The sequence below is a fragment of the Myripristis murdjan genome, chromosome 13, assembly GCF_902150065.1.
Source record: "Myripristis murdjan chromosome 13, fMyrMur1.1, whole genome shotgun sequence".
Taxonomy (NCBI): Eukaryota; Metazoa; Chordata; class Actinopteri; order Holocentriformes; family Holocentridae; genus Myripristis; species Myripristis murdjan.
This window is the reverse complement of record NC_043992.1, coordinates 14874627-14901544: the sequence shown is the minus strand read 5'-3', so window position 1 is coordinate 14901544 and position 26918 is coordinate 14874627. Positions and strand designations below refer to the sequence as shown.

General features: G+C 44.1%; 1 protein-coding gene across 2 annotated transcripts; it reads left to right on the top strand.

Moving 5' to 3' along the window:
• Positions 1 to 189: 189 nt before the first annotated feature.
• On the top strand, positions 190 to 26918 carry gjd1b (gap junction protein delta 1b). 2 transcript variants are annotated; one of them, XM_030066900.1, is made up of 3 exons: positions 190 to 203; positions 2115 to 2703; positions 25327 to 26918. In XM_030066900.1, the coding sequence occupies exons 2-3, from the start codon at positions 2633 to 2635 to the stop codon at positions 26174 to 26176; spliced, it is 921 nt and encodes a 306-aa protein (XP_029922760.1). In that variant the 5' UTR covers positions 190 to 203; positions 2115 to 2632; the 3' UTR covers positions 26177 to 26918. The 2 variants fall into 2 exon arrangements, with proteins under 2 accessions (XP_029922760.1, XP_029922759.1); XM_030066899.1 differs by lacking the exon at positions 190 to 203 and having other exon boundaries at positions 1762 to 2703.

Here is a 26918-nt window from a genome sequence, read left to right as displayed (position 1 = left end):
TGGTTTGTGACAAGGGACTCTGTTGGTGTAAAAATCAAATATCAGTTCACTGAAAGTTGCTTTCACAGTCTTAATAGAGCTCCGCTGGTCACAATGGATTGATGTAATCATCTTTCTGATTTATCCTTACAGGGATATTGTATTGTTTTGTTAGGGCTGTGCCAGACAGGGACACGTTGCCACCAAATTGTGTGTGTGTGTGTGTGTGTGTGTGTGTGTGTGTGTGTGCGTGTGTGTGTTTATGTGTTTTCCCTTTTTTGCTTACTCTCCTCACGTGTGAGACGCAGATGCTGCCAGATTGTCTTGGCACGGGGTGGAATAGATTACGAACGTGCTGCCTCTCACAACCTCACTCATATACAACCAGTGGAGATCTTTGTGTGTGTGTCTGGGGGGTGTTTTTACAGCACCCCCAAAATCCCAATATATCAGGGAGGAGAGGTGACCTACAGTGATATTAACATGGGTTTGGAAACAAATCAAAGATATTTGCTCCCTGATGTTATTAAGCAGTGCAGTTAGCAGCGATGGATGACTAGAGTAAAGATTTTGTTGGGGCCTCATATCTCAAGCTTTAAAGGGGACCCGCATTTTCTAGCAGCGCCCCTGCCTGCATCACTTCTTCATGATGCTGGGTTCGCGGTTCAGTGGGCATGTCAATGAGAAGTGCTACACTAAGGCTCGTCACACAAAACACACCAGGTTTTGTGCAGCAGCTGGTTGAAGTCACAAACATAGCCACACAGTCCACAGATGTTATATTCACCCATATTAACTTGCCCTCACAGCGAACTTATGATGTTAGGTCCTCTTTTAAAAGAAAACAAGGTCCTGCATGAGTATACAGACGGAGAGAGAGAGCATCATCTGAGTAAATTACTCTAAATCTTGATGACTGTCGCTAATTCCATTTCCATCACTCACACACACACACACACACACAAACACACAAACACAGTGTCACGCTCCCTCTCTGCCATCCCTCCATCACACTCTTACCCTTTTTCTGGCTCAGTATCCTCACATACCCTCAGCAAGCACTGCCTCGTTTCCTTGGCTGAATGGCTGTGTATGTCTATGTGTTTGAGTGCGTGTTTCTGAGTGTGTGTGTGTGTGTGTGTGTGTGTACACAACTAGGAAGACTGTTGCATTCAGCAAAATAAAATAAAATAAGTGGAATCAGAAGAATAGACAATTTTTATTAAATATAGGTATTAAATAAATGTAAACAAGAAATAAATGGAAGATGGAGGGGTGATGAGTGAGGAGGAAGAGTGGGGAATGGTTTGTGTGGTGGTGATGGTGTTGAAGCACTGGGGTGGGGGGGATAAACCGAGTGATGGAGCAAGAGAGAGAGAGAGAGAGGAGGGGGGAGGAGCAGAGAGATGATTCCTCTCTAATCCTCTAGACACACGCACGATCTGGCTGCCTACTGGCTCAGAGAGAGAGAGAGGGAGAGAGGCAGGTGGAGGGCGCAAACAGAGAGAGTGAAAGCCAAGTGGGAAGGAAAAAACAAGATGAGGGGAGAGACGACGAGAAGAGAAGAGAAGAGAGGAGAGCTGCCTCTCGTAAACCACACTGAGAGGAGAGAGTGAAGAGGAGGAGGAGGAGTGGTGGAGAGACTAGCGATTCATACACAGTTTCTAGCGGAGAGAGCAGAGGAAGAAGAGGAGGAGGAGGAGGAGAGCAACGCTTCAGTCTAGTGCTGCCTGAGTGAACCCAGGAGAGAAGGAAGGAGCAACGAAGAGAGGGAAGAGGAGCAGAAGAAGAAAACAGGGCAACGCAGGGGGTAAAAAAGAGGGAGGAATTAGGAGAAAGAGATGAAGAGGATGGAGGAGTGGAGAGAGAGCAGAGATACAGATCCCTGGTTACTGAGGCTCACATGAGTGTATGGACCCGAGCCCGGCCAGAGTACTACAAGACGCTGTCAAAGAATGAGTGTGTGAGGGCGGAGTGTTGGTGCGAGAGAGAGTGTGTGTGCATGTGTGCAGCTGATGGGTTTGCACAAACTATAGTTCGGTCCTTGCAACTCAGCAGAAGAGAGTGTCAGAGTTACCCATCACTCCAGCGGCAGTCAGATAAGTGAGCTTGTCTCTGTGTGTCTGTGCAGCCAGGTGTGTGTGTGTGAGTGCATGAACAGGGCAGACCAACTGTTTAAGAGCTAAACAGGGTCAGGCGTACCCAGAGGACTGCTGCTGAACTATACGGGAACAAAGTGGCAAGACAAACTCATGTGAGCTCAGAGCAGGTGCACGGCCAGACCAGGGACACACATACAAACACGAACACACACACTTCAGTCCAGCCATCTCAGGTGCAGGTAGTGTGTTTGTATATGTGTGTGCTTTGGTACCCAACACTTGTAAAACAGGAAAGAGGGGCTGCGATGGGGTGTCAGTGAGCTTCCTCAGGGGATCCCAGTCCTTTTGACTCCCGTCTCTCCTCAGACGCTCTCCTCATTCTTCAGCGCCTCTGCCTGAGGGCGTCACTCCCTACCTCGCCCAAAACCATCAAGTGGACTTGGACTCTCAGACGAGGCGAAGGCAAAGCCGAGCCCTCTGTCTAGGACTCCCACAGGAAGTGGGGTCATTGCTGATTTCCTGTGACCAGTGGATGCCTCCTAACCCCAACCATGGGAGAATGGACCATCCTAGAGCGCCTCCTAGAGGCTGCTGTGCAGCAGCACTCTACTATGATTGGAAGGTGAGTTCCTGTCAGTGTGATTGATGTGTTGAGACTAGGTTTTAATATCCATCTTGGGTGATCTGATCACAAGTGGACAGGCGAGACAGGTTACCATTCACACATGGTGTTATCATGCGTCTCAAAGCGTCTCCATTGACCACTTCTGATCGGATTTGTGATTGACCTGAGATCTTTCAGAATTAATTCTTTCCTTTCTTCCCCTGTACCTTAGTCCAACTTTCTCACATCACATCTTATTCTTCACTTCTATATACCAATGTTTTACAACCATCCTATTCCACAAAGAAACATTTATGCCCAACCTTTCTATTTTCTCACCACAAAAACAACCTTCATTCAAATTTCTATTTCATACAATCAGTCCATTCTATTAAACGCTCCTTCTCTCCACAAAGCGACTGGGTGGTCTTGATATTCTCTGATATTCTCTGATTCTGGGAATTCATCGGGACACATTAGTGTTCACGCTACAAATGCAATGTGTCCCAGTGTATCCCTGGTCGCCTCCAAAGGTGGTTTGAGTGACTGGATCACATTGCGTCTCCAAGATGCCTTGAATCCTGTTTGCAATTGGATCACTTGAGAGGCATTTTAAAACGAGGTGTGAACAGGGTGACTGTAGCTTGTTTGGCTGATGGAGCTGGCTGGGGAAATGCTGTGAGACTAAGCCTTGCTGAATGGAAATGGAGGCATAAGAACAGGCTGTGACGTCTGATAATGTGCATGGGTGTGTGTATGTACATGTGTGAACACAAATGCATGTGGCTGTGTGTGTGTGTTTGTGTATATGTGTTTCAAAGACAAAGTAAAGTGTACCAATGCAGAGTATGAATCCTCCTCTACCTCTAGACGGTGATTCCTGTGGTCCAAAGTGGCCGAAGGCAGGGTGAGGGGGCTTTAGTTGTTTTAATCCCTCTGAGTGACATGATGGTGGGAGGAGAGATGCTGTTGGTTCACACAGAGGCTTCGGATGTCTGAGGATTGAGCAATGTGAAGGCGGGGAGAGGGAAAAGTCAGATTTTTCGTTGATGCCTCACCTTAGATCACCGCTTCCATTCTGTAAAAAATTTAACTCTCTTTCTCTACTCTGAAGTAACAAATTGCTTTTCCTGCTGATTTCCACCCTCCTCTCCTCTGTGTCCTCTTCTGCTCTTTAATGTCATGTCTGCTTTGGAAGCCATGATGTTACTCAAGCATGCCTTATTTGAACTTTGCCACAGTTTCTCTGCTCTCCCTTTCTTTCCGGTCTTTTCTCCCCTCATTCTTTTCTGTCAAGTATGAACTCAGTATATGAGTTAACAAAATGCTCCAGTGCTGCTTCTGTCCCTGCGATGCCAGCTCACGGCAATCATCATTTATGCATAATTTTAGATGTCGACGTGTCTTGCAAATCAGTGAAGAATGAGTGATTGCAATCACACTGCAATCACTCAGCCCTCTAGACTGCAGAATGACAAATTATTCATGAGTATTTTTAAGTAAGGATACCTGTCAGCTTGGTAGACAACATGAACCATGATAGTCCATCTAGTGAAATAAATATTTTCTTTTGACAGGTTCATGGGATCATTAGAGACTATCTAAATTAGTTAAACCAATCCCCTGAAGCCACAGAGTCAGTCTGACTAGTAGTATTCTTGAATGAATGGGTGACTAAAGATCAGTTTACAAGGTAAATTATGTGTACAATTCTCTCTTTTTTGGCATGAAATGACTCTTTTTCTTCTGACAAATCACTTAGGGTGGATGCTGTCATGTCCTCTCATGAAATTGAAGTGATTTCAAGACCCGTCTGTCAGCTGGGCAGTCACTTAGTCATTGTTGTTGTTGTTGCTCCAGTGCTGTCTCCTCAGTGTTGCTATGAATGATTGGTCAGTCTTTTTCTCATTCATGAGACACTGGAAGCGCAGTGTCGCTCATCATCTGGACTAGTCATACTGGCTCCAGGGTCTTGGAGAGAGCGAGGAAGAAACGAAAGAGAAAGAGATGGTTTGTAAGAAGGAAGGGCAGAAAGGAAAGCATGAGCGGGGAAAATGCAGAGAGGCAATTGAGGAAAAGAGAGAGAAAAGAGTATGGGTGCAAAGTAGTGGGGAAAGGAGCTGGACCGAGGTATAGAGTGTGAGATGTGAGAGACAGGGCCCAGACGATGGAGAGAGTAAAAAAGGGTGAGAGAAGGGAAAGGGAGCGAAAAAACAGTTATTCACAGACAGGCGAGCAGACACATGGCTTCAGTCTGCAGGGCGTTGGTGGAGAGCCAAGAGGACTCTCTCGTCACGAGATGATGCTGCGTGTCATGACCTGAGCAGGAGAACCAGGACACTCGTCCACTAAAAGCCTAAGATCATCTTCGCACAGATTATATCTGTTGTCCAGACAGTTGAAATGTTTAGATGATGGGCATACACAGTAAAAGTGGGCCAAAACTTTTTTTTTCAAAATAGGAAAAATGCATTCAGGCATTCTAAAAGCCCTGTGCAGATTCATTTGCTTTGGATTTACTCATAACTACATGCTGGCCCCCATGACCTAAGGCAATTCCAGCAGTGCATTAGAATTCATAATGTACATCCTGCTTGAATCTACAGATGAAGCCTTACACTCTACGGTCTGAGATGTATGCAGTAAGAGATGAATTGAGAACAATGTCAAGTGCCGTACATTATGCACTCACTGGTTTATGGATGTAATGAATTACAAACATGTTTTCACAGTGAATGGTAAAACTGTATGCAAAGCACACTGAAGCATCTATCCAACATTTGCAAACAACATGGACTGACATATTGATTGACTGTCCAGTTGACTAACTGGCTTCTTGCTGGGCTGTCCTTTCCCGCTCATCTGCTTCACTAACTAGTGGTAAAGGTCTTAGTCAACTAAAACATCAGTCAGTCTTTTACTGAGTTCCATGATTTATATTTGTCATGAGATCTCAAGAGTGATTTTTTTTTCATTCATTGCAAAAATAAAAATTCTTTTAACCACAAACGTTGACTAACTCCCTGAAATAAGTCAATGCAGAGGTGAAAAAGTGGGTGCGGGAACTGGCTTCTTTCTTTGAAAATGAAATTGCCTACTTCCTCAAAAGTGAAAATAAATCTGGGAAGATGCTGTATGACCATTCATTATGTGATAATTTCAATTTTTGGGAACAGTCCTAAATGATAGATGGATTACTTGATAATATCAGATGGATATGCCCTATAGAGAAAATGAACCACCCAAATCCTGGGGGGATTTTGTGCTTCTACATTCCCATAGTAAAGTGCTTTCCCCACATCTGGCTTTTCTACAGCTCAAAACCATCTAATCTGGGCCATCACCACTGACATTAATTTTTATAAACTCACGCTGATACTCGCTCCATCCTGAAACCTATTGGTCCCCCTGCTGTGATCCAGGAGTCTCATTGGTCAGTGAGGATGCCAACATGGGTAAGGCTGAGGCGGTGGGTGGGTTGTGTTGCGGGCATCAGTCCCTGAGGCGAAGCCAGTGTGTGTTCTCATGAGCCCACCATGACAACAGCTTGCGGGCCTGAGTAGATTCGTCATGCATGAGTCACAAACACATTAGTGCGAATTTGACACATGCTTATGTGTTTGTTTGTGTATGATTGCAGGGGGCTCCAGAGATTCCTGTCCACAGCACAGCTAGGGTGTTTGTGTGTGTGTGTGTGTGTGTGTGTGTGTGTGTGTGTGTGTGCATGTACAAATATACTTAGAATGTGTGCAAACTATGTGCTTTGGCGTGTCCTTTTGTGTATGCACTTGGATGGGTTTCAGTCTTGTGTACAGTATGTCTGCGTGTTTATGCATGTGCGTTCACCTTCTACCTGTGATTTATTCCCGCCATTACGGGCTGAGGGCCAGATGTAAATAGTCCAACCCCAGGACTGTCTGATGGACTGCAGGACTGCTCCTTCTGTTGGTACACACAGCCTCCGAGGATAAACCATGATGAAGCGCTCTCGACCTGACTTCTGTCAACACATCACTCATGCTGCCTCTATGCCCCCTCGCCCATAGCCTAGCATCCTATTTCCACACTCCCATTGGTCAGCCTAAGTCTGATAAACATGCAAATGCATCATCCCATCACCCCAGTATTGATCTCCAATAATGGGATAGGAAGTGGAGCTTGATAGAAGACAGGGCACTTAATAAAACAGTGTTTAGGTCTGTCTATTTGCAACACAAATAGATCCACGATTTGTAGTGACTGGAATGTTAAGTGAGTGATTAGGGCTGCAAGTACATCACTGAGTTGTTTACCAATTAAAACAAACCTTGATAGTAAATTATCGGACCAAATGTTTATTCATGAAATACCTTTCTTAATTAAGGGAAGCAATGTCAAGGCAGAAGGTGGCAGTGTGATAATCGTTATAGTGGCGGTAGTGTTTGAATCTTTCTCTGTCCTCTTGCTTCCTAAATGCTACAAAGCTGCCCACTAGGAGTAAATGTGCATTTTGATGTACAGGCTTTGTAACTGTGGGTCAGCAGGCTGCTATATGGATGAGCAAATATGTGAAGAAAGAGTGTTTGTTGTAAGCAAAACTGAGTGTGAGTGTGGATACGGCTGTGTTTGTACCCATGTATGTCTCAGCATGCACACATGACAGGTGGTGATTGAGAGTGTGTTTGTGTGTATGTGTAAGTGTGTGCACGCACACCCACCTACCCTTCATACACCTCAATCTCAACGTAAGCCAACTCAGCACGATTCCTCAGCATGGCTCCCCTGAGTCAAGTGAGTCTTGTCACTCACAAGCCACGATCTCATCCCTCAAAGGAAGTGTGTGTGTGCAAGTGTGTGAATGCGTAGTCCATCAGCACTTTACCATACACAGTAAGGGCTGAAGCCAGAAAGCAACAGTAAACAGTGTTTTGCATGCAACTCAGTGTGCTTGTATCTACTTACAATCCCAGTCGTCACATGACCAAAAGAGTCATTATACTTTTATTTTGTTGATTCCCCAGGGCAGCTTAAAAACCCCCAAGGTGATGGATGATTTTGTTTATGTAGCGTGAAGCTCATCTTGCAATGTATGCTCTTGTAAGGGATGGAGAGAGAGAGAGAGAGAGAGAAGAGAAGAGAGAGAGAGCGAGAAAGTGAAGATAAGCTGTGATATGGTCACAGAAGATCCCCCAGAGACAGAAAGAGAGACTGACAGAAGGCCGAGTGAGACGTCTCACATCCATTCACTCCATCCCTTCTTCTATCTCTCCTTTCACACTTCCTCCATCCATACATAATGACCCCTGTGGTGCAGAGGGGTTGTTATGTCAGATCCTTCCCTGTATAGCCACAGGAAGCATATTATTAGTATGACCTCCCATGTTCCACAGGGACAGATTACGAACCACTGGTGGAGGGCAGGTGCGTGTAATTCCAGCTAGGTCTTGCAGACATGTCAAACCCCCAAAAATCGCCGATATGATTGCATTTGAGAGGGCATTCCTGCTCACATCAGTGCTATTAGTGGGGTTGATCAATCCTGGAAATGCGACCCACAAGCAAAGAAGACAAAGCCCTAGATAGCTGCTTATAGCCCCGTGTGTGAGGCTATCATTAGTCTACTACTAGTACAACCAGTCTCCACAGGGACTGCTGAGGATGCAGCCTTGTAGTGGGGGGTGGGTGGGCGGGGGGGCAACTGCACATAATTATGCAGTATGTGCTCGCGTTTCTTTTTTCCTACGGTACGTCTCTCACATCTAGCTCCTTCCCGCCATCCTCTCTCTCTTGGCAGCTTATTTTCCAACCCTTCATCCATACAATCCACATATGGTAAGGTCGGAGGGCCTGCGTGGTGTTTCCATGCTGATGGATTAATCGATAAAACGCCTACTGGGTGAAGCGTGTGCATGTGTGTGGGTATGTGTTTGTGTGTGTGGGCATGTGTTAATAAAACGATTATCTTACAAGATAAAACTCCATCATCCCTATAAGGTATGAATTATCCTCATCATGGCATCATGAGGATATGGCATCACTACGAACCTCTAAGTCATGGTTTTCTTAGTGGAAACACACACACACACACACACACACACACACACACACACACACACACACACACACAACATGCACGCACATTGTATCATGCCATAGATTAGAGGCAGTAATAGTAACACTGGCAGATGGATAAACACCCTCAACAGTGATTAGAAAATCTTGTGTGCAAGGGAAAGAGAGAGGGAGATAGAGAAGGATGAAAGGACAAATCAATGGATGTCAAGAATGAAAGGGGGGGGGTCAGGGGGAATGAGTATACAAGCAGGAGAAAAAGAACAGCAACTATTATATATGTAGAGGGCTAGAGGGAAAGGGATCGAAGAGAAAGAGGTAATGAATGAGACAAGGGTGATGGAGAGTGAATCTACAACTAGATCGAATGATAGAAAGAGAGGCAATAAGGAGACAAAGAAGAAAAGAAAAAGGCAGGTGGGACTGAAAGTAAACACAGTGACAAAGGTGGGAACAGAGAAGGGTGAGGGATTGGGGAACGGCAGGATAAAGACAGAGAGATTAGCGCCGGTGACAGGGTCAGAGTTCAGGCTGATTTCACCTTGCAGTGCCTCAGGGAGAGGCTGGCAGAGTGACTCAGCAGGGCTTACAGGTTTACCATTAGCACCTCACTGGAGGACAGCACGGGTCAGCGCAAGACTCACAGTGGAAGCTTAGTTAATAAACCGCACATTAGCCTCCATTAGCCCTACACAAGCTACTTACACAAACACAGGAAAGCTGCCCCACAAAAAATATCCATCTGAAGCCAATTTACTCTCACATAAAGTTAAAAATCCTTCTCCTTCTGTTATCAAAGTTCTGCCAGTGGCGTAATTTCACAACTTATTCCCAACGCAACTTCACTCAGGAACATTAAAGAAACATGTCAGTGCCATCACACAGGGCTAAATAAGGCAGATGACACCATTAGCATGAAGAATACAACAAGAAAATTCAAAACAATCTGAAATACATTGGCAATAGTAATATGATATCCTTTGGCAGGGTCTTTCAATTTTTTTTTGCTGGGAGAAAATACAATTTCAAGACTCAGATTGAGATTAAAATTCATATCAAGATGGATGTTTTTGCAGTGTAGCTTCCAGCCACACAACAATACAGACAGACAAACTAGGGCAAAGTCTCCCCTATCCATTTATGTCCTTTCAAAACCAATGGAGCAAAGACTCCCTTAGCGCCGTGGCAATTTTTGGAAACTCCAGACCAGATCTCTGAATTGTGTCATCATTGACTAAATGCAGAGAAAGTCTTCCAAAATACAAAGTGAGTCGGGCTGTACAGTGAGGGAAGCAGGAAAAGTAGCACAGTGTTATGTTTGTCCTGTGTTGGGATTTAAGCCATTTGCCTGGTTAAGCTGAAAAGGACAATGAGTTCCTTTGACCCAAGATAGCTGGAGGTTTAACTGACGTTTTGTGATGCGATGACTTGACTGAATAATTGCTGCTCAGTCTGAATTGCCTGTGCTGACTGGTACATAACGTCTGCGATTGTTATGCAGTGAGTTAAAAAAAAAAAAAAAAATACTCACATTACCATAAAATATGAGGGCTGATATTAAAAATAAGAGACAACTTTGATCTTTGTGTGGTGCAAAGACATCGCAGCTTTTGAAGTTTGTATGAGCTTGTGGCCTTGTGTGTGTGCGCGTGTGTGTGAGATTATCATCCATACACCCTGTTTTTATCGCACTTGACTAACAGCATTTCCATGTCAGGATCACAAAGTTTCCATTTGGCCCTTTGTTTTGTTTGATTGATCTTTATGCCTGGTGATGTTAAGATAAAAACCCTCCAACATGGACACAATCTCTCTCCTTCTCTCTCTGTCTCTCTCTCCCTCACGCTCTCTCTCGCTGTATTTTCCACACTCCATGTCGCTCTATCTCGCTCTTTGAAGATGAAAAGAACACAGTCTGCTGTCACTGATTTACTCACAAGAGAGAGAGAAACACTTTCATCCCCTCCGTCCTTGACTCCATCCACATTTTATTGGGGTCCCTAATGAAGGAGGTGAGAGTGTAAGAGGCAATAATAGACTCTTGAGCACCAGTGTGTGTGTGTGTATATATATGTGTGCATGTGCCTGTGTGTGTGTGCGTGTGTGTTGTCCATAGGGTCTGGCAGTATCAGCTGCTGCAGTGTAATGACTCAACATGATACAAGATGAGTAAGACATGACCACACACCTTGCAAACATACACACGCACACACACACATATACAGTCTGCCGAGTCCAACATACTGTAAGCAGACATCTGATTCACCACCCCTTTGCACACACACACACACACATAGAAAACGCATAGGCACACAGCCAGATGGTCATCCAAACATACAAACATGTGCGTAAGCAAAGTTGGAGCGTGGTTACTATATTTACACATAACTCAGAGGCAGAAACACACACACAAACACACACACACATACATACATACACACACACATACACACACATGCACACAGTGCCAAAACTGACAGAGGCCCTCTCCTTGCAGCCAAATTGTATGCCTATGAACAACCAGATAGAGTGTGACAATGCATTCACACCTCACCACACACACCACGCACACACATATACAATCCCATTCGCGGAATCTCTAATTAAGCAGCGAAGTGGAGCTGCAGGCAGAGTATTTGACTGTGGGCAATATGCTACGTTCACACTGCTCTCGCTGCCAGTTACGGAGGAGCATGAAGAATTTGGTAGACAGAACTGTTATGCGAAACAGGGAAAATTAGCCCTCAGAACCTGCACAGTGACAACAGCGGGATTTGTATTATTTGCTGCTATTGACTGTTGAAAAGCTGTATTTCCTAAGAGGCTTCCACACCACATTACGAGGCTTGGGGATTATGCTGTTTTCACATGTAAATACTTGGAAATTCAGGCTTAGGCCATCAACGCTGATTTCTCCATCTTTCAGAGTTCGGATGTTAGCAACAAGGAGAATCTGCAGTGAAGTGAAGGGAGTGATTTATCCATTTGACAGAAAGCAAGCAAGATGAATGTTTTCATGACATACTTGGAGATCACAGCTCTTAAAATGACATGGCAAGATGCAACCTCTTGATTTTTCATATGTGGCTGACACTGTAGGGTTTCATTTGCTGTAAAAGAAAAATAAATAAAGTGATCTCGAATGAAGCGTGCGTTTATATGTGTGTGCTATATGTGAAAAAGCTGATCACAAGCAAAACAGGTCTGCAGAACACTTCAAATGAGACTGAGCACGTGAACATTTCCAAGCCAGTCATTTGAACAATCTAGCTGTTTGGATGGTTATTCCCTTGTGGCGTGAATACAGCATTATTTACAGATGACAAAACACAGATGTTGATTGATTCTAAAAATGTCATGGGGTGAGGAGTCCTGGTGGCTTGAGTGTACTGAGGCAGATACTCTGCCCCAGCTAAGTTCAGGTCACATACATTAAAATGAACTAATACACGTTCACATTTCACAATTTTGAATTTTAAACCAAGTTCACAGACCTAAAAATTAACTAGTTCTTGTTCATTTCTTCCTTTTTTTGTAATGGGCTGATCCAAGCACTGCCACTGCTCACTTCCCAAACTAAATGTACAGTTTACATGATGTCCCACTCAACACACAGCAAAGAGAGCTTGGATAGTAGCCTGGCCTCATCCATGCATAAAACACAGATAGCTGTTAATGAGCCTGAGATGGCTGAAACTTAATATGGCACTGGTGCTGTTGAATGGTTTTGTAAATTCTCTGGAGAATAGACAAAATGTGGGTATGCTTGATCCATGTCGCTGGGTGGCCATTAAACAGTGTGAGTGTTATTAAACACTTGCATCAGGATTCTCGCTCATTAGCTACAAAGAGAGCCGTTCAGTTCAGTGTTCATCAAAAATATGAGCACATTCAATTGCATTTATGTGTTGCCTGCTTGCAACCTCAGCCCGTCTTTCTGAATCTCTTTCTACACTGTATTAACATCCAGCTTGTAATGGGATCAGTAAAAGCACATTAAATCCACATGTAAATACACCTAGAAGGATTGAAGATCCAAACCACCTTCACAGGTGGTCCCAGTCACTTTTGTCCACATTAAAAACAAACTGGAAATGCTACAGGTCCCCAGCGTGCCTAACAAATAAATGACACAAGCCAAACGTTTTATGGACAAATGTGAAACTAACAAAGTGGGTACAGATATCGATATCTCACACTGTTGTATATCTGACACTCTTTTACTGTACTGACTCCCAGCCACAGGACAGTTTTTTATTTGTTCGACCTAACCAACACCATAAGTGAGCAAGTAATTGTCTGGGAATATCAACCTGGGAAGCATCCTGACTGTAATCCATAATATCTGAGAGTCACAAATACAGCAATCACTTATCTTGCTGAGTGGGAGTTTACTTATGTTGCGGTCTTTTCTGATCTACGTCAGTCAGTCACTTCAATTTAAAATATTTTCAATCTCCAGTCATGCCTCCTTTTTTTAGGTCCTTGTAACTTGTTCTGGAAACATCGTAGAGAGTTGGACATTTCTGTGCTTCCAGGAAACGCTTCTCTTCGTCCATCTCTTCTCTGCCCAGCATGAAGTTTAATACAGTTTCCAGCCGATAGCAGTGCTTTACAGCCAATGTGTGCACCCACTGCATGTTGTTGAAACAGTAACAAGTGACAGTGTTTTCAACCCCTTGCAGTGCCGCTTGCTTCATTTGCTGCCGCTCACTGCAAGTTCGGACATCTTCATTGGACCTACTAGGTGCTATGTATTTTTACATGCCACTCCCTGTTAGGAATAGGCGTTAAATTCATGAGGAGAAAGCTTTTTTAGAGCTTTGAAGGAGCCTCGTCATATTTGTTAACGTCTTCCACCTCTCCTTTTCCTTTCTTTCTTTCTTTCTTTCTTTCTTTCTTTCTTTCTTTCTTTCTTTCTTTCTTTCTTTCAGTTTCCACTAAACATCTCTGCAGCTTAGAAACCATAAAAAGGCTTTTTAGATATGCTACAAAAATTGCATACAAACACAAACAGCATGTGCCATTATGTCTAAAATTTGTTAAAAACGGTTACAAATTTGTCTACCAACAAAGTATATCTTGTAGCAAGTTGTGGAATATGTCCGAACTTGGTGATTTCCATCATTTGATGTACATAGACACAATGTAATACACATAGTGGCCACTGAGTGATCAACTATGTGTCCTCCATGTGAAAAAGACCTTGGGCCCTATCTTGCGTTAGAGTCCCTAAACCCATTATTTGGGGATTTAGCATTGCGTAAGAGGCATTCCCCTGCAAAAGTTGCTATCTTGCACACCTGCCGTTATCCCTAAAACACTTGCGCTACCCGTTACATTATGCATAGGTGTGGTTTGGGCGTCACGCTAGTTAAACCAATCACTGTGCCAGGTGCCATTGCCTTTAAGGGCAGGCTGCGCTATCCCAAATCCTCAAACCGAAACCCGTGATGGAGAGAGGAAGGATGCAATTTAGTACTATCTCTGCCATTTTCTCAGGGGTTCAACAAGGTGGCTTTTTTTAGGCGAGTTAACTGTGGAGCCGCATGTGCATGTCCACATGTATCCAAGTGGACACGCATTGAAGCCGCCTGGGCACGCTCTTGTAAAAGCCCAAATGGGATAGCAGGTGGTTCTGAGGACCCACTATCCACTTTCCCTAACGTGTGTGGTCAAGATAGCAATTGTAGGGAAAGCGCATGAACACGCCCACGGGCACACCTCCAGGCACAAATAACAGAGTTGGCATAATGTATAGTGGGTAGTGTGGTCGCAAGATACCGTTTAGGTATAGTGGAAGCTGCTAAATGCATAATTCACGGGTAGTGGGTAGTGGCAACGCGTAGCGCAGTGTGAAAGATAGAGCCCCTTAAGTCCTAATGCAACCACATTTGGCAGGTGGGTTCCTATGCTGCACATTTCAGGCACGGCCAGCCACTGATATTAGCCAGATGTTGGCGCTATAATAATCAGAGCCATCCCTCCAGCCATCGAGGACACTAGGCAAAAAATCATTTTGAGTGCAAGAGAAATTGGAATTCATGGTTTGCACCAGAGACACATTTTAACGTCAGGTGTAAATGTAATCCAGCTAAATCTTATCGAGACTCAGTTCAATCCAGATATGAGACATGCATGTTAATGCCAGATAAATGGGACTTTTCCTGCCCTGACAACTGCAGGCTATGTGGTGCGTCATGAATGTTTAAAAATGTTTCAAAATAATCCTTGAGGAATGAATGGGATGCGTGCTGTAGGGTGGCAGTATGTGCTGGTGCCTGTACAGGTCATGTCCCGTCTGCCTGTGTGTTATGGAAGCGCCCTGCATGTCCCAGTGAGGCTGATTTGGGTTGTGGCTTGGCACGGGAAGACCAGGGTGGGCGGGGGAGTTGGCATAGATGCAGGGGCCCTAACTCGGGATTGTCCAAAACCCACTGATTTAATCCGGATTACGCCCATCGTCTCTCTCTCTCTCTCTCTCTCTCCCCTCCTTTCCTGCCCACACTCTCTTCCTCTCTCCCGTTGCTCTTTCCACAGCTCCCGCCTCACCCCTCCATCACTACCTTCCCAAAGACCAGACTGCGACTGGTTGGTCTGTTGTCATGGTGACCATATGTATGTCACCTCATTTTATTTTACTGTTGATCAATCAGTCTTAATGACACCTCAGAAACTGAGCAGATTTGAGAGCAAAGACCATTTTTGACGTCTGAGTTACCTTTTAACACTATTATGTGACTCCCTGATCTGTTGCTGAGGTAACTGCCATGGTTATTATAGTCATGGAAACCCTTGCGTACAGTACACCAAAGTACCAGTTTCTTAACAAGGATGAGATCCTTTAATCTGTACAGGTATCCATTTTTCCTTTATTACCATTGCCACATTACCATAGCCATTATTGTGTCCCTGTGAGATTATTGTTAATTTTCTCACTGGGAAACATAATTTTGTCCACTAATGATGTGCAGGAAAACACAACTGGACATTAATGTGTGTGTGTGTGTGTAGGCATGTGCATGCATAGGCCTATATGTATGCATGTAAACTACTAATGTGTTAAATATGGATTACTGTCTGCTCCATTGAGTGCTATGATCTGTTCATCTCAAAGGTCAGCAAGCCAGTCAACATTCATCAACATACTACTTAACTACCTGTGCCGGTGTGTGTGTGTGAGAGAGAGAGATAGAGAGAGGGAGAGAGGATGAAAGAGCAAGAGAGATGGATGGAAACAAACAGTATACTATTATTATAAGTACACTATTGTTAGATTTACATTGCAAGCGTAAAGGACACAGACACAGGGTTACATTCTCACACAAGGAGAATATATTATAACAAACAGAGCAGTCTAACGAACCACCTACACATGGATTTGCAGGAGAAATACAGTGTGTGTGTGGGAAGGATGAATGGATATGTGTGTGTGTGTGTGTGTGTGTGTGTTCACGAACATATTCATGCCTGTGTCTGAGAAGCAACAAATGGAGATGCTTTCAAAATTTTTATGCAATATCCTCTGTGAGGCAAATGATAAAAATAATAAAGCCTGGATGGCCAGCCGGCCCGTCCAAGGGGTAATACTCCTGACTTACAGTAATGCGGTCACAGATTTAGCCTCTGTGAAATATCTTTCTGGTAACTCTGTCTCTAATAATTTGGGATTTTTTTTTTTATTTATTTAAAAAAAAAAGAAAAATAAGAAAAAGCATGTTATAAATCAAGCCTGAGCACACTTCATTTCATCAAGCCTGAGCACACTTCACTTCACATTTCCTATCTGCAAAAGCAGATCGGAAAATAATACCATTTGCACCAAAACTGCCGTGGCAGCAGAGTTTGTGTTTAAAAATGTCTTCAGTTATAGTTTTTTGTATTTTGGTGCCTTCTTGACTATAAATGTATTCAGATGAACTGAACTGAACTGGGAGCCTCTCATTCGAGGGTCCCAAGCCAGACAGTGGTAAAACCATCATTACTGGTCGGTATGATACAAATTCATCTTCTCCTGAGAGGGCGAACCAACACCCGGCAATGTCAGACACAATCGGCTTTGTGACGCCCTGCAACAGCTGGAAGAGTGTGTGTGAGTGTGTGTGTGTGTGTCTGTCTGATTAAATGAGTGTGCACATGTGCATAGAGAGGTGTCCTTATTCTGTATTAAGCAGAGGGAGTTTACTTTGCACCCGTGTATGCAGCACAAAACAAATACTGTATGTATTTCCCATATTTGTCTTTGCATTTGAGTGTGATAATGTGTGTGTGTGTGTGTGTGTGTGTGTGAGCAGGAGGAGGTGGGTTATGCAGGATAAAGGTCTGTCAGCAGGGGAAAGTGCAGCCCCCACACTCCTTCTGTCACTGGCCCTCAGCACCGGAACATCCCTTCTGTGTGTGTGTGTGTGTGTGTGTGTGTGTGTGTGTGTGTGTGTGCGTGTGTGTGTGTGTGTGGGCTTCAGTCCGGGGATGGCTACGGCTTGATGCCAGGTGACCCGCCATGAACCACGCTCTATTGATAAACCTTGGCAAAAGAACAGAGACCAAGAGAGAGAGACAGAGAGTGAGAGAGACAGAGACATACAGAGAGAGAGAGAGAATGACAACTGTCTGTCCATATTTGATATGATGTGATTTGATTAGATTTGTCAGAGCTGCTGACGTGTTTTTGGACTCCTGATTGGCACCTTGAAGTCAAGGAAGGAGGAGAGAAAATCAAAGAGAAACCGAGCTCACGCAGGAAGAGGAAAGGAAAATCAAGAGGAGAGGCAGGGGGGAAGCAGCTGACGACAGAGCTAAAAAGGTCAAGGAGGAAGGAGGTGGATGGAGGCAGAGAGGATTTCCCTTACACACAGCGAACACTGGTGGCCAAGCATTTCTGCAAAAAGGTTCCTATTACTATGTGTACCTTAAATGAAACCACCAAAAAGACATCTATCAGCTAATCTAGCTCTGGAAAAAAATAAGTATAGTGTGTATGCTATTTGGGCATGGATACTGTGATAGTTGAACCCATAACCTTCAAGCATAAGGGTCGAGCTCAGTAATTTACCACATTGCATGTTAATGATTATCCCTTATATTATCCCTTATACAAAGCAAAAGCCATGAGGGGAAACTGTAATCAGCATAGGCCCACTGACTACGTCTGAAACCATCCCAGGAGCCAAAAAAAAAAACACACATGCACACACCACTAACCTGGCACAATCAGCTGATCACCTGACATCACTTTAGTTTGACTCACAAAACCATCTGGCCACACTCAAACCAAACCGTCACAGGAAATGACCAAACAGCCAGACCCGTCAGTGTCCTGTGAGGAAGAACAGGTATGGTTCAGGTGAAAACAGAGAAGCAGAATTCAAAAACAGAAACATCAGAAAAAAAGGTGCAAAATGCCCTCACCAAAAGAATTACGCATTAACATCCTTATTGATATCCTTGTGCTCTTTGACCAGCTTTGACACTTTCATACGTATACTGTAGTTTGTGTGTCTGATGGGATGGGTTAGCCAGCGAAACGGGTGGTTGATCCAATCACCTGCTGTAGGTTTTTGCAATTTCCCCCCCTATTCTAAATGGTTTGAGACCAACAGTGTCCACACTCTGTTTTGTGAAGGGAGGAATGAAAGTGAAATCAGAGTGTGGCTGTATGAGGGCTTTGTTTCTTTCAGTGTGGAATTGTTTATATCCAGCAGTCTGACATATGTATAATCATTTACATTTCATACTATCAAATTGTGTACAGCATAGACTGATAAAATGTATTCTGAGGCACTTTAGCACCACATAAAGTTAACATTTTTTCCATTCACGGAGGCTTGTGCACGTGCACTATCTACATCCCCAAGAAACAGCAAGTTTACAACATCCTGCTTTCTGGCAGCCCTTGCCATTGCCGTGGTAACTGTTAACAGTCGCATCAACACAACACATGAATTCGACTGTATCGATTCGGCGGAGTCGAGTTTTCAGTTGTCTTGCCTGGGCTTGCGGTGTTGTGAGCTGTTAGGAGCAGCCACCAGCTTGTGTGATCTGTCGTAGATATCAAAGTCATGTGCTTACGTAAAATCTTAAAGTGTGATTGTCTGATAGTGTGACCGTGCCGCAATCTGTAGTATCTCAGGTTTTCCCAATTGTAAACCAATGGAGTGCCCTGTCTCCTTCGATTTTAAAATCTCTGGTATGAGATCAGGAATTCTGCCTGAATGTAACTGAGCTTCTGTGCTCATTTGCGCAGTATTACATTTTTTTCATCTTTTTTCATTGTGTCACACGCCTGGCTTGCATTACCACCTCTCCCTTCATGCTGTTACTTGCTTCTCACAGACAATGATTGGTGGTGAATGAACTGTTCACCTCCTCTGGTGTGCAACGGGCGTGAGAGACGCGCCAAGCTGGGTTAGTGAAAATAAAGGAGGGAGCAAATGCAAGACGGGGGGGTGAGAGGCTGGAGGAGGTGAACAGACTGTGGAGAAAGTCACAGGAGGATAAATTAAAAAGAGAAACAGTAGAAATGTGAATAATCGGTGGAACAGAATTAGCATGGAGGCAAGAGAAGCGTGGAGTGGATCCAGAAGACACAGTAAAGCAGTGAGGGAATAGATATCGATGGAGACTAAAGGTCAAGCTCCAGTAAAGGATTAGCAGGTCAGCCATAACAGTGGACTTGTTCATGTCACCAGGCAAAACCGCTCAGACTCCTCAGCCTGCAGCGGCACGGCAAAGAGCTTCCCTCTCCATTAAATAAGAATTTCATCCCAAATTATTTGCCATGAGGGATTTCATTTTCACACCGGGGATTGTTTTTTTGAGAGAATACTTTCATATCAAACTCCATTTTCTCTTCTTGGATTGAAACTTTTCCTGTCTCTGTATGAAACTAAAGGTCAACTTTTTCTTTTGTTTTAAAGGTAATTCTTGGTACATATTTGATTTTATTTCAGCTTACATACAGAAGCACTATTTGGTTTGCCTCGCCAGCATACAGTAATTCACCTTTTAAGTGAACTCTCTCTCTGTCTGCGTTTCGCACAACGTAAACTAGCATCAAGCTCCATCAAACGCCTACATGCTCTGACTAGTGCTACAAATCTGCTCCACTCCTCAGCAGAAACAAGCTGCTTTTTAGTTGCTTGCACACTTAGCATCTCGTCGGCACACTTCTCTCTCTCTCTCTCTCTCTTGCTTCGTTTTCTGCCCCCTTGCCTGTTGCCGTGGTAACTAGCAGAGGGAACTTGAGTGGAGGGGAGAACGAAGGGAAAGAGGGAGGAGATATGAGAGGAAGGGAGAGAAGAAAAGCAAAAGGGGGGTTGCGTTGGGTTTCTGGGTAAAGGAAGCAGGACTGCCCTTCTTCTCTGCCTCCCTGCCTTCCTCCTCTTCATTTGATGCCAATCGCCACATCTCCCAATCTCTCCAAACCCCTGCTCCCTATCGATCCCTGTCCAATTATTTCCTATTTCGCTTCCTCATTTCCTCCCACACCATTGCCTTGCCCCGTTTTAATTTCTTCCTGTTATCTCCTTCATCCCCTCTCCCTCAATTTTCAGCTTTTCTATCCTCATCTCCACCTTACCTCATCTCATCTCTCTCCCTCAACCCAGATCTCCATCTAGCATAATGTATTTTCTGATGGGCATTAAAATCCAAAGTGCGTACATTTGTGGCCTTGATAGCAAATGAACCCCTAACCTTGGTACTGTCAGTGCCATGCTCTGCTTTCTATTCTCCATTTTCATTCAGCTCGTTTCCAATCTCCAATCTCTCCAATGCATTCAAGCTTCTATTAAAAGAGATTGACAGTAAACATAAAAGAGAGTCAGTAATATCAGGGGAGCTGCCCTGTGAATGCCATTGCAGTCTCTCTGTAAGATGAATAATAGCATCCATAGGGGCAGCAAAAGTTCTTTATGTGTGTGGCTTCGTGCGCTCACGTGCATGTATGTGCAAGCTCATGGAGGAGTTCAGATGGAAGTGAACTCCTCCTGTCAGTGGCAGAATCTATCATTATTTTTTCACATTACTGCACACATTTAATTGTTGATAAACTGAAGAGGCATAGCAGAAGCTTTTGAAATAACAAACGCCCCCCTAACGCAAGATATCAATTGTAAGATAATGACGACGAGAGAGAAAAATGCAAAAGGTCAGGAACAGACAATACAGAAAGGAAAGAGGCGTTTGGAGTGTGGGCTTGATGTTTTTACATAATCACCGCAGCTTGTATGACACCACAGGCTACATATTAGACGAAAGCAACAACAAATAACGTCTGCTCGGAACAAAAGGGTCAGTGGGAGTGTGTGTATGTGTGTGCACACATTCCATTAAATTATCTGTTTGCGTGTGTTGAGATATATGCTATGCTAGTCAGTATACGGCATATACAAATGCCATGCACATGGGAATGCATGCATAATTTGGTGAATGCAACTGGTGAATGCGTACAGTGTGTGCACGGTTTGGACAGTTTGGGTGTGTGTGCCAGCTCGTGTTTGTGTGTGTGTGAACATGACAGCAAAAGTGAGAGACAAAGTGAGAGGGTGTGGGATGGTGTTCTCTGTTTTAGTCTCAAATCACCGAGCTGATTGAAATTCTTCTTCTGCCTGGTCTTAAGGCCATGGTGGGATGGGAGGCTCTTCTCGAAAATGAAAGAAAGAAAGAGAAAAAGAAAGACGGGAGAAAGAAAGAGATGAGCTGGAGAAGAGAGAAGAAGCAGGTGGGGGTTGCTGTGTGGGCTACGATAATCTGAAGCTATTTGATGGCATTAACAAAAAAAAAAAAAAAGAAAAAAGAAAAAAAAAGAAAAACCTAATGCAAGAATCCTCCCTTGGCCCAGCCACAGATTACAGCGGTGGGTTTGCGTGTGGAAGCTATTATATAATTCATTCTCTATGATGAGATTTTCCTCCATTGCTGGTTTTCCCTGCTACCCCTCCCTCCACCTCGCTCCCCTTGTCCCAACATTGGCAGGTTTCTGTTTTAATTTAAGGAGAAGAAGCTGTTTGAGCCACACTTGTTTTTTGGAGACTTTATAATCTTTTTATCCCTGTCTGGAACTAATTCCTCCTGAACAGTAATTTGATGTCTTCCTTCAGTACCTAATCAGTTTTAAACAGCCTGCACTTGCTGGCTGACTGGGATGCTTAGATTTTTGCTGCTGGGATGTGTGTGCTTGTGTGTGTAAGTGTCCGTATGGATATGTATGTGTGCGTATATGTGTGTCTTTATGGGCACACGTGCACAATTCTCACTCTGGTATTGTGAATTCTCTGCTCTCTAAGCTCCTTAATGGAGTCACTACAAGGGCAAAAGCATTTTCATTTTCCCCCCCTTTTTTTATCCCTCCCTCCCTCTCCTTCCACAGCTGATCACAGGTGGGTGGATTGGCAATAAGTATTTTATTTTTTATTTTGGAGGTCATTAGTGATGACCTGCCATTTTGATGGCAGGCACATGTGAATTGCACGCCATCAGACTCTGAAAAGGATTTGCTTTGCACTTTGACTCCACATCTGTGCCACACAACACTGGCAAAGCCACCGTGCGATTGGTAGATTACCCTTCACACAGCCAAATGCCATCTAATGATTATTTGGCAATAGCTAAGGTGCAGTAGCATGGCAACAATAGTGTCCAAATATGCGTATAACAGATCTTAACAACAGGAATCGCTGTATTGTCTGTTGGAAAGTTCTACACTGACAGTATTACTGAGGAGTGTTTTTTTTTTTTTTTTTTCCTGTAAAATGCAGCAGATGGACGTGAGGTGAATTCAGGTGAAAGCTGCTATCTATTGTTGATTTCACCACTTAAATCCATTCTTATCCTTAGGGCCAGATGCAGGTGAAGAGGAAAAAAACAACATAAGGAATGATTTTTTTGAAGAGAAAATCCACCCTCAGATATTCCAGCATTGGTGTATACACCATCACTTTGTGATGTTCAGTGCACCTGAGGACTTATTTTGTTTGTTGTTAGTGATTTCCTATATTTCCCAGACTGACAAAATGTGTTGTGACTGCAGTGCATTTTGGTCTATTAATGCTGCTGTTGGTGGAGAAATGGCTATCTCAGCCTCTTGTATGATGGATTTCTCCCTGTATCATCAGTGCAAAATTTATCACTGATGTTTTAGAAAGCTGAACATTGCTCTGCTATTACACTTCATTGTAACTCTACTGATGTCTGTATCATCTGTTTAACTTCTGTGCTATACCAAAATACACCACCAAACACACTAAAATATATGGTACATCACCAGCTGTTTTTTAGTGTTAATATGTTGCAGGGTGGATTTTTCCCTCAGGCCCTCAGACTACTGTAGCATGGACTGCACACAAGGCAGCAGTGTGTGCACATGTTTGTGTATGTGTGGTGTGCCAGTTGGCAATGTTGTTATCAACTACATCCAACTATGTGCTTTGACTCCTTAAATTTAAAACTCTCTGTTATGCACACTGACTTTGTCCCTGAATGATCTCCTTATATAGCCTATCAACTTTGCCTCAAAAAAATATTTGTATACAGTCTATTGATTTGTACTTTCTCACAAAACCCATGGAATCCATTATAAAATCTGTGATAAATGAAAAGACGTCCAGTTTCGATGGGCAACTGTAATGGGGTCTACTCTGTGTTCGCCATGCAGTAATTATGGTAATTTATCATACCATCGTTTAAAGGATCATCATTAGTAAGAGCTGATCTGATGTGGGGATCAGATTGAACTCTCTGATCTCTGAGGGCTTGAACACAAAGACCTACAAGGCAGTAATCAGTGTCTCATTGCTGTACCAAACAATATTTCTTGTGCCTCTGCAGACTGCAGCCTTTTTCCCGACTTAGTTTAGCCATAGATTACATTGTAAGGCAGCCAGTAGACAAACACACTCCAGCAAAAAGCAAAAAGCCTGCTATCTAAAGTGCTTGCCTAGTCTCATGTCTGAAAAATAAATGAGGGATGAACAGAGTGAGAAAAGAACAAAGAGAAACAGAGTACAAACACAGATGTCTGCAAGAAAGGAAAGCGAGAGAGAATAGATACATTGGAAGAATGGAAACCTGTTAGTTCATAACATTGTAGAAGCACACACACACACACACACACACACACACACACACACACACACACACACACACACACACACACACACACACACACACATACACACACATTAGGTGCGCTCACTGGCGAAGTCAGCACATGTAAGCATATGCTTGGATAAACACTCATTCACACGCATGCATGAACGCACACACGCGCGCACACGCACGCACACACACACACACACACACACACACACACACATGCACACTCTCAAACAGAGAGAATACACCCACAATAATCTCTCTTTTCCCCACCTCCATGTCACACACAGAAATAGCATCTAATCTGCAAACAAGGTACGCCTCAATCTCATCTGTTGCTAGGGGAAAAGAGGGGAGAGAGAGTGAGAGAGAGAGAGAGACAGAGACACACAGAGAAAGACAGGATAGAGAGACAGAGAAAGAGTAAAGTGTTTCGGAAAGTGAACTAAGAGAACAAATGATTATGGTTGTGTGTGTGCGTGTGTGTGTGTGTGTGAGCTTGTACATGTGAATGTAGAGGTGAAAAAATTGATCAGAACTCCACCTTAAAAAAGCCTCAACTGAGGGTTACCATGCTAACTGAGCCTAATGATGCAGAAGATGCTAAAATTAGACCAGATGATGTGTCATTTCACCTCTTCACACCTACACACACACACATACACACACATACACACACACACACACACTACATCTCAAGTCACAAAGCCCCCCGCCCCTGACAAGAGGTTGTGTGTTACAAGCTATGACGACAGAAGTTCCACTCATAACCGTTCTTCTTCTGGAGTGTTTACGGAGGCTGATAAATGAGACTGGGTGGACTCTCTTCTTCTCTGGTCCTTATCAAGTGTAACAGTGACATAACAGTGACACCAGTCATCCTTAGTACATTTCTTTCTTCTTTTCTTTTCTGTGTGGCTTGGCTCTTTATGGATTAAAGTGTTCAAAGTCCTTCCTCAAGCAATTTCAGTTTTCGATCTTTCCTCTCAACCATGATTCCTTCTTTCTTCTTCTTATTTGAATCCTTTATCAGTCTCTCCTGCCTTTCCTCCCTGTGTTGCTTGTGCATCTCTTATACCACTTGGTTTCACACTTCCTCATTACTCTTGCTTGCAGTTGATCCCCTCTATACAGTCTGTGAAAGTGCCACCTCTCTTATTTGTGTCTTCTGAGATATTTTAGATGTTATTTGCTATCTTTAGCTTTTGACTTTAGGGATGTTTTACTGGCATCAACCAGTGATGAGTGAGTTTCAGTTATATGGAATCTAGACCTCTAGACTGAAAATGTTCAGGTATCCTTAATTAATAACATGTATCCTGCACTGCCTCTGGTATTTCTCTCTTGTCCTCTCGTTTGCCTCCTTACAGTGTTCTCTCACTGTCAGCACATCTGGAGGACTCAGTGGAACAATATCTCAGAACATCTCTTCTTCCCTCATACAGCATTCTGTATCTCTCATTCATTTAATCCCATTTGTCTCTGTCTTTTCTTTAGGATCCTGCTCACAGTAGTGGTGATCTTCCGCATCTTGATCGTGGCCATTGTGGGTGAGACGGTGTACGAGGACGAGCAGACCATGTTCATCTGTAACACCCTGCAGCCGGGCTGCAACCAGGCCTGCTACGACAAGGCCTTCCCCATCTCCCACATCCGATACTGGGTCTTCCAGATCATACTGGTGTGCACACCCAGCCTCTGCTTCATCACTTACTCCGTCCACCAATCAGCCAAGCAGAGGGACCGGCGCTACTCTTTCCTCTATCCCATACTGGAGAGGGACTACGGGGGTAGGGACGGTGCGAGAAAGTTGAGGAACATCAATGGCATCCTGGTCCAACATGGCGGAGACGGAGGAGGTGGGAAGGAAGAGCCTGACTGCCTGGAGGTGAAGGAGATCCCCAATGCGCCGAGAGGCCTCACCCATGGGAAGAGCTCCAAGGTTCGCAGGCAAGAAGGCATCTCGCGCTTTTACATCATTCAGGTGGTGTTCAGGAACGCGCTGGAGATCGGCTTCCTGGCGGGCCAGTACTTCCTGTATGGCTTCAGCGTGCCCGGGATTTTCGAGTGCGACCGCTACCCGTGTCTGAAGGAGGTAGAATGCTACGTGTCCCGGCCGACGGAAAAGACCGTTTTCCTGGTTTTCATGTTTGCGGTGAGCGGCATCTGCGTGGTGCTCAACCTGGCCGAGCTCAACCATCTGGGCTGGCGGAAGATCAAGGCGGCCATCAGGGGCGTCCAGGCACGCAGGAAGTCCATCTGCGAGATCAGGAAGAAGGACATGGCGCATCTGTCGCAGCCGCCCAACCTGGGACGCACGCAGTCTAGTGAGTCAGCCTACGTATGAACAGGAAGAGAAGGAGCTGTGCAGAGGAAGAGTAGGAGTGGAATGAATGTGCAAGGGAGAGAGAAAGAGAGAGAATTTATTATGAATTTAATTTAATGAAGAAGATATTGAGGTCCAATGAGAGGATCTCTCCTCTGTAGTGATGGAAAGAAGCAGAATGTAAAAAAAAAAGACCAAAATGTCCAGCTTTACGACTGAGAGCCAGAACAGAAGAAGAAGAAAAAAAGGAGGCTCTATAAACGAAGAACACCTAATTTGATCAAAGACACTTTGGTCAGACGAAGCAAAGAAGACATTCCAGCTGCCGTGGAATATTTTATACACTTTTCTGTTGTTTTGTTTTTTCAAGTTAATTACCCTATCATGTCCCTCTCGTTTCTTTTAATGAGAGGAATGTAGCCTCAAAGGACTGGATATGAGAGGGGAGGACCGGAGATGCGAAGAAGAGGAGACGGGAGAGGAGACCAGATGAGAGGCTGTTTTCTGTTCATTGAGGGCTGTAAGGACATCAGGAGATGATGGTGGTGTTTGATGTATCCCATGGTGCTTTTCTTCTGGACTATGTCAGCCCCAGTGAAAAAGGGAGGACAGGAAAGAGGATTGGGAGAGGGGAGATGAGCAGGAACATCATTAAAAGAGGAGCGGAAGAGCTGTCAAAACCATGATGGACTCTAGCGAAAGAAGCAGAGAGCAGGAGAGACAGAGAGAGAGAGAGAGAGGGAGAAAGATGTTTGCTCTCCAA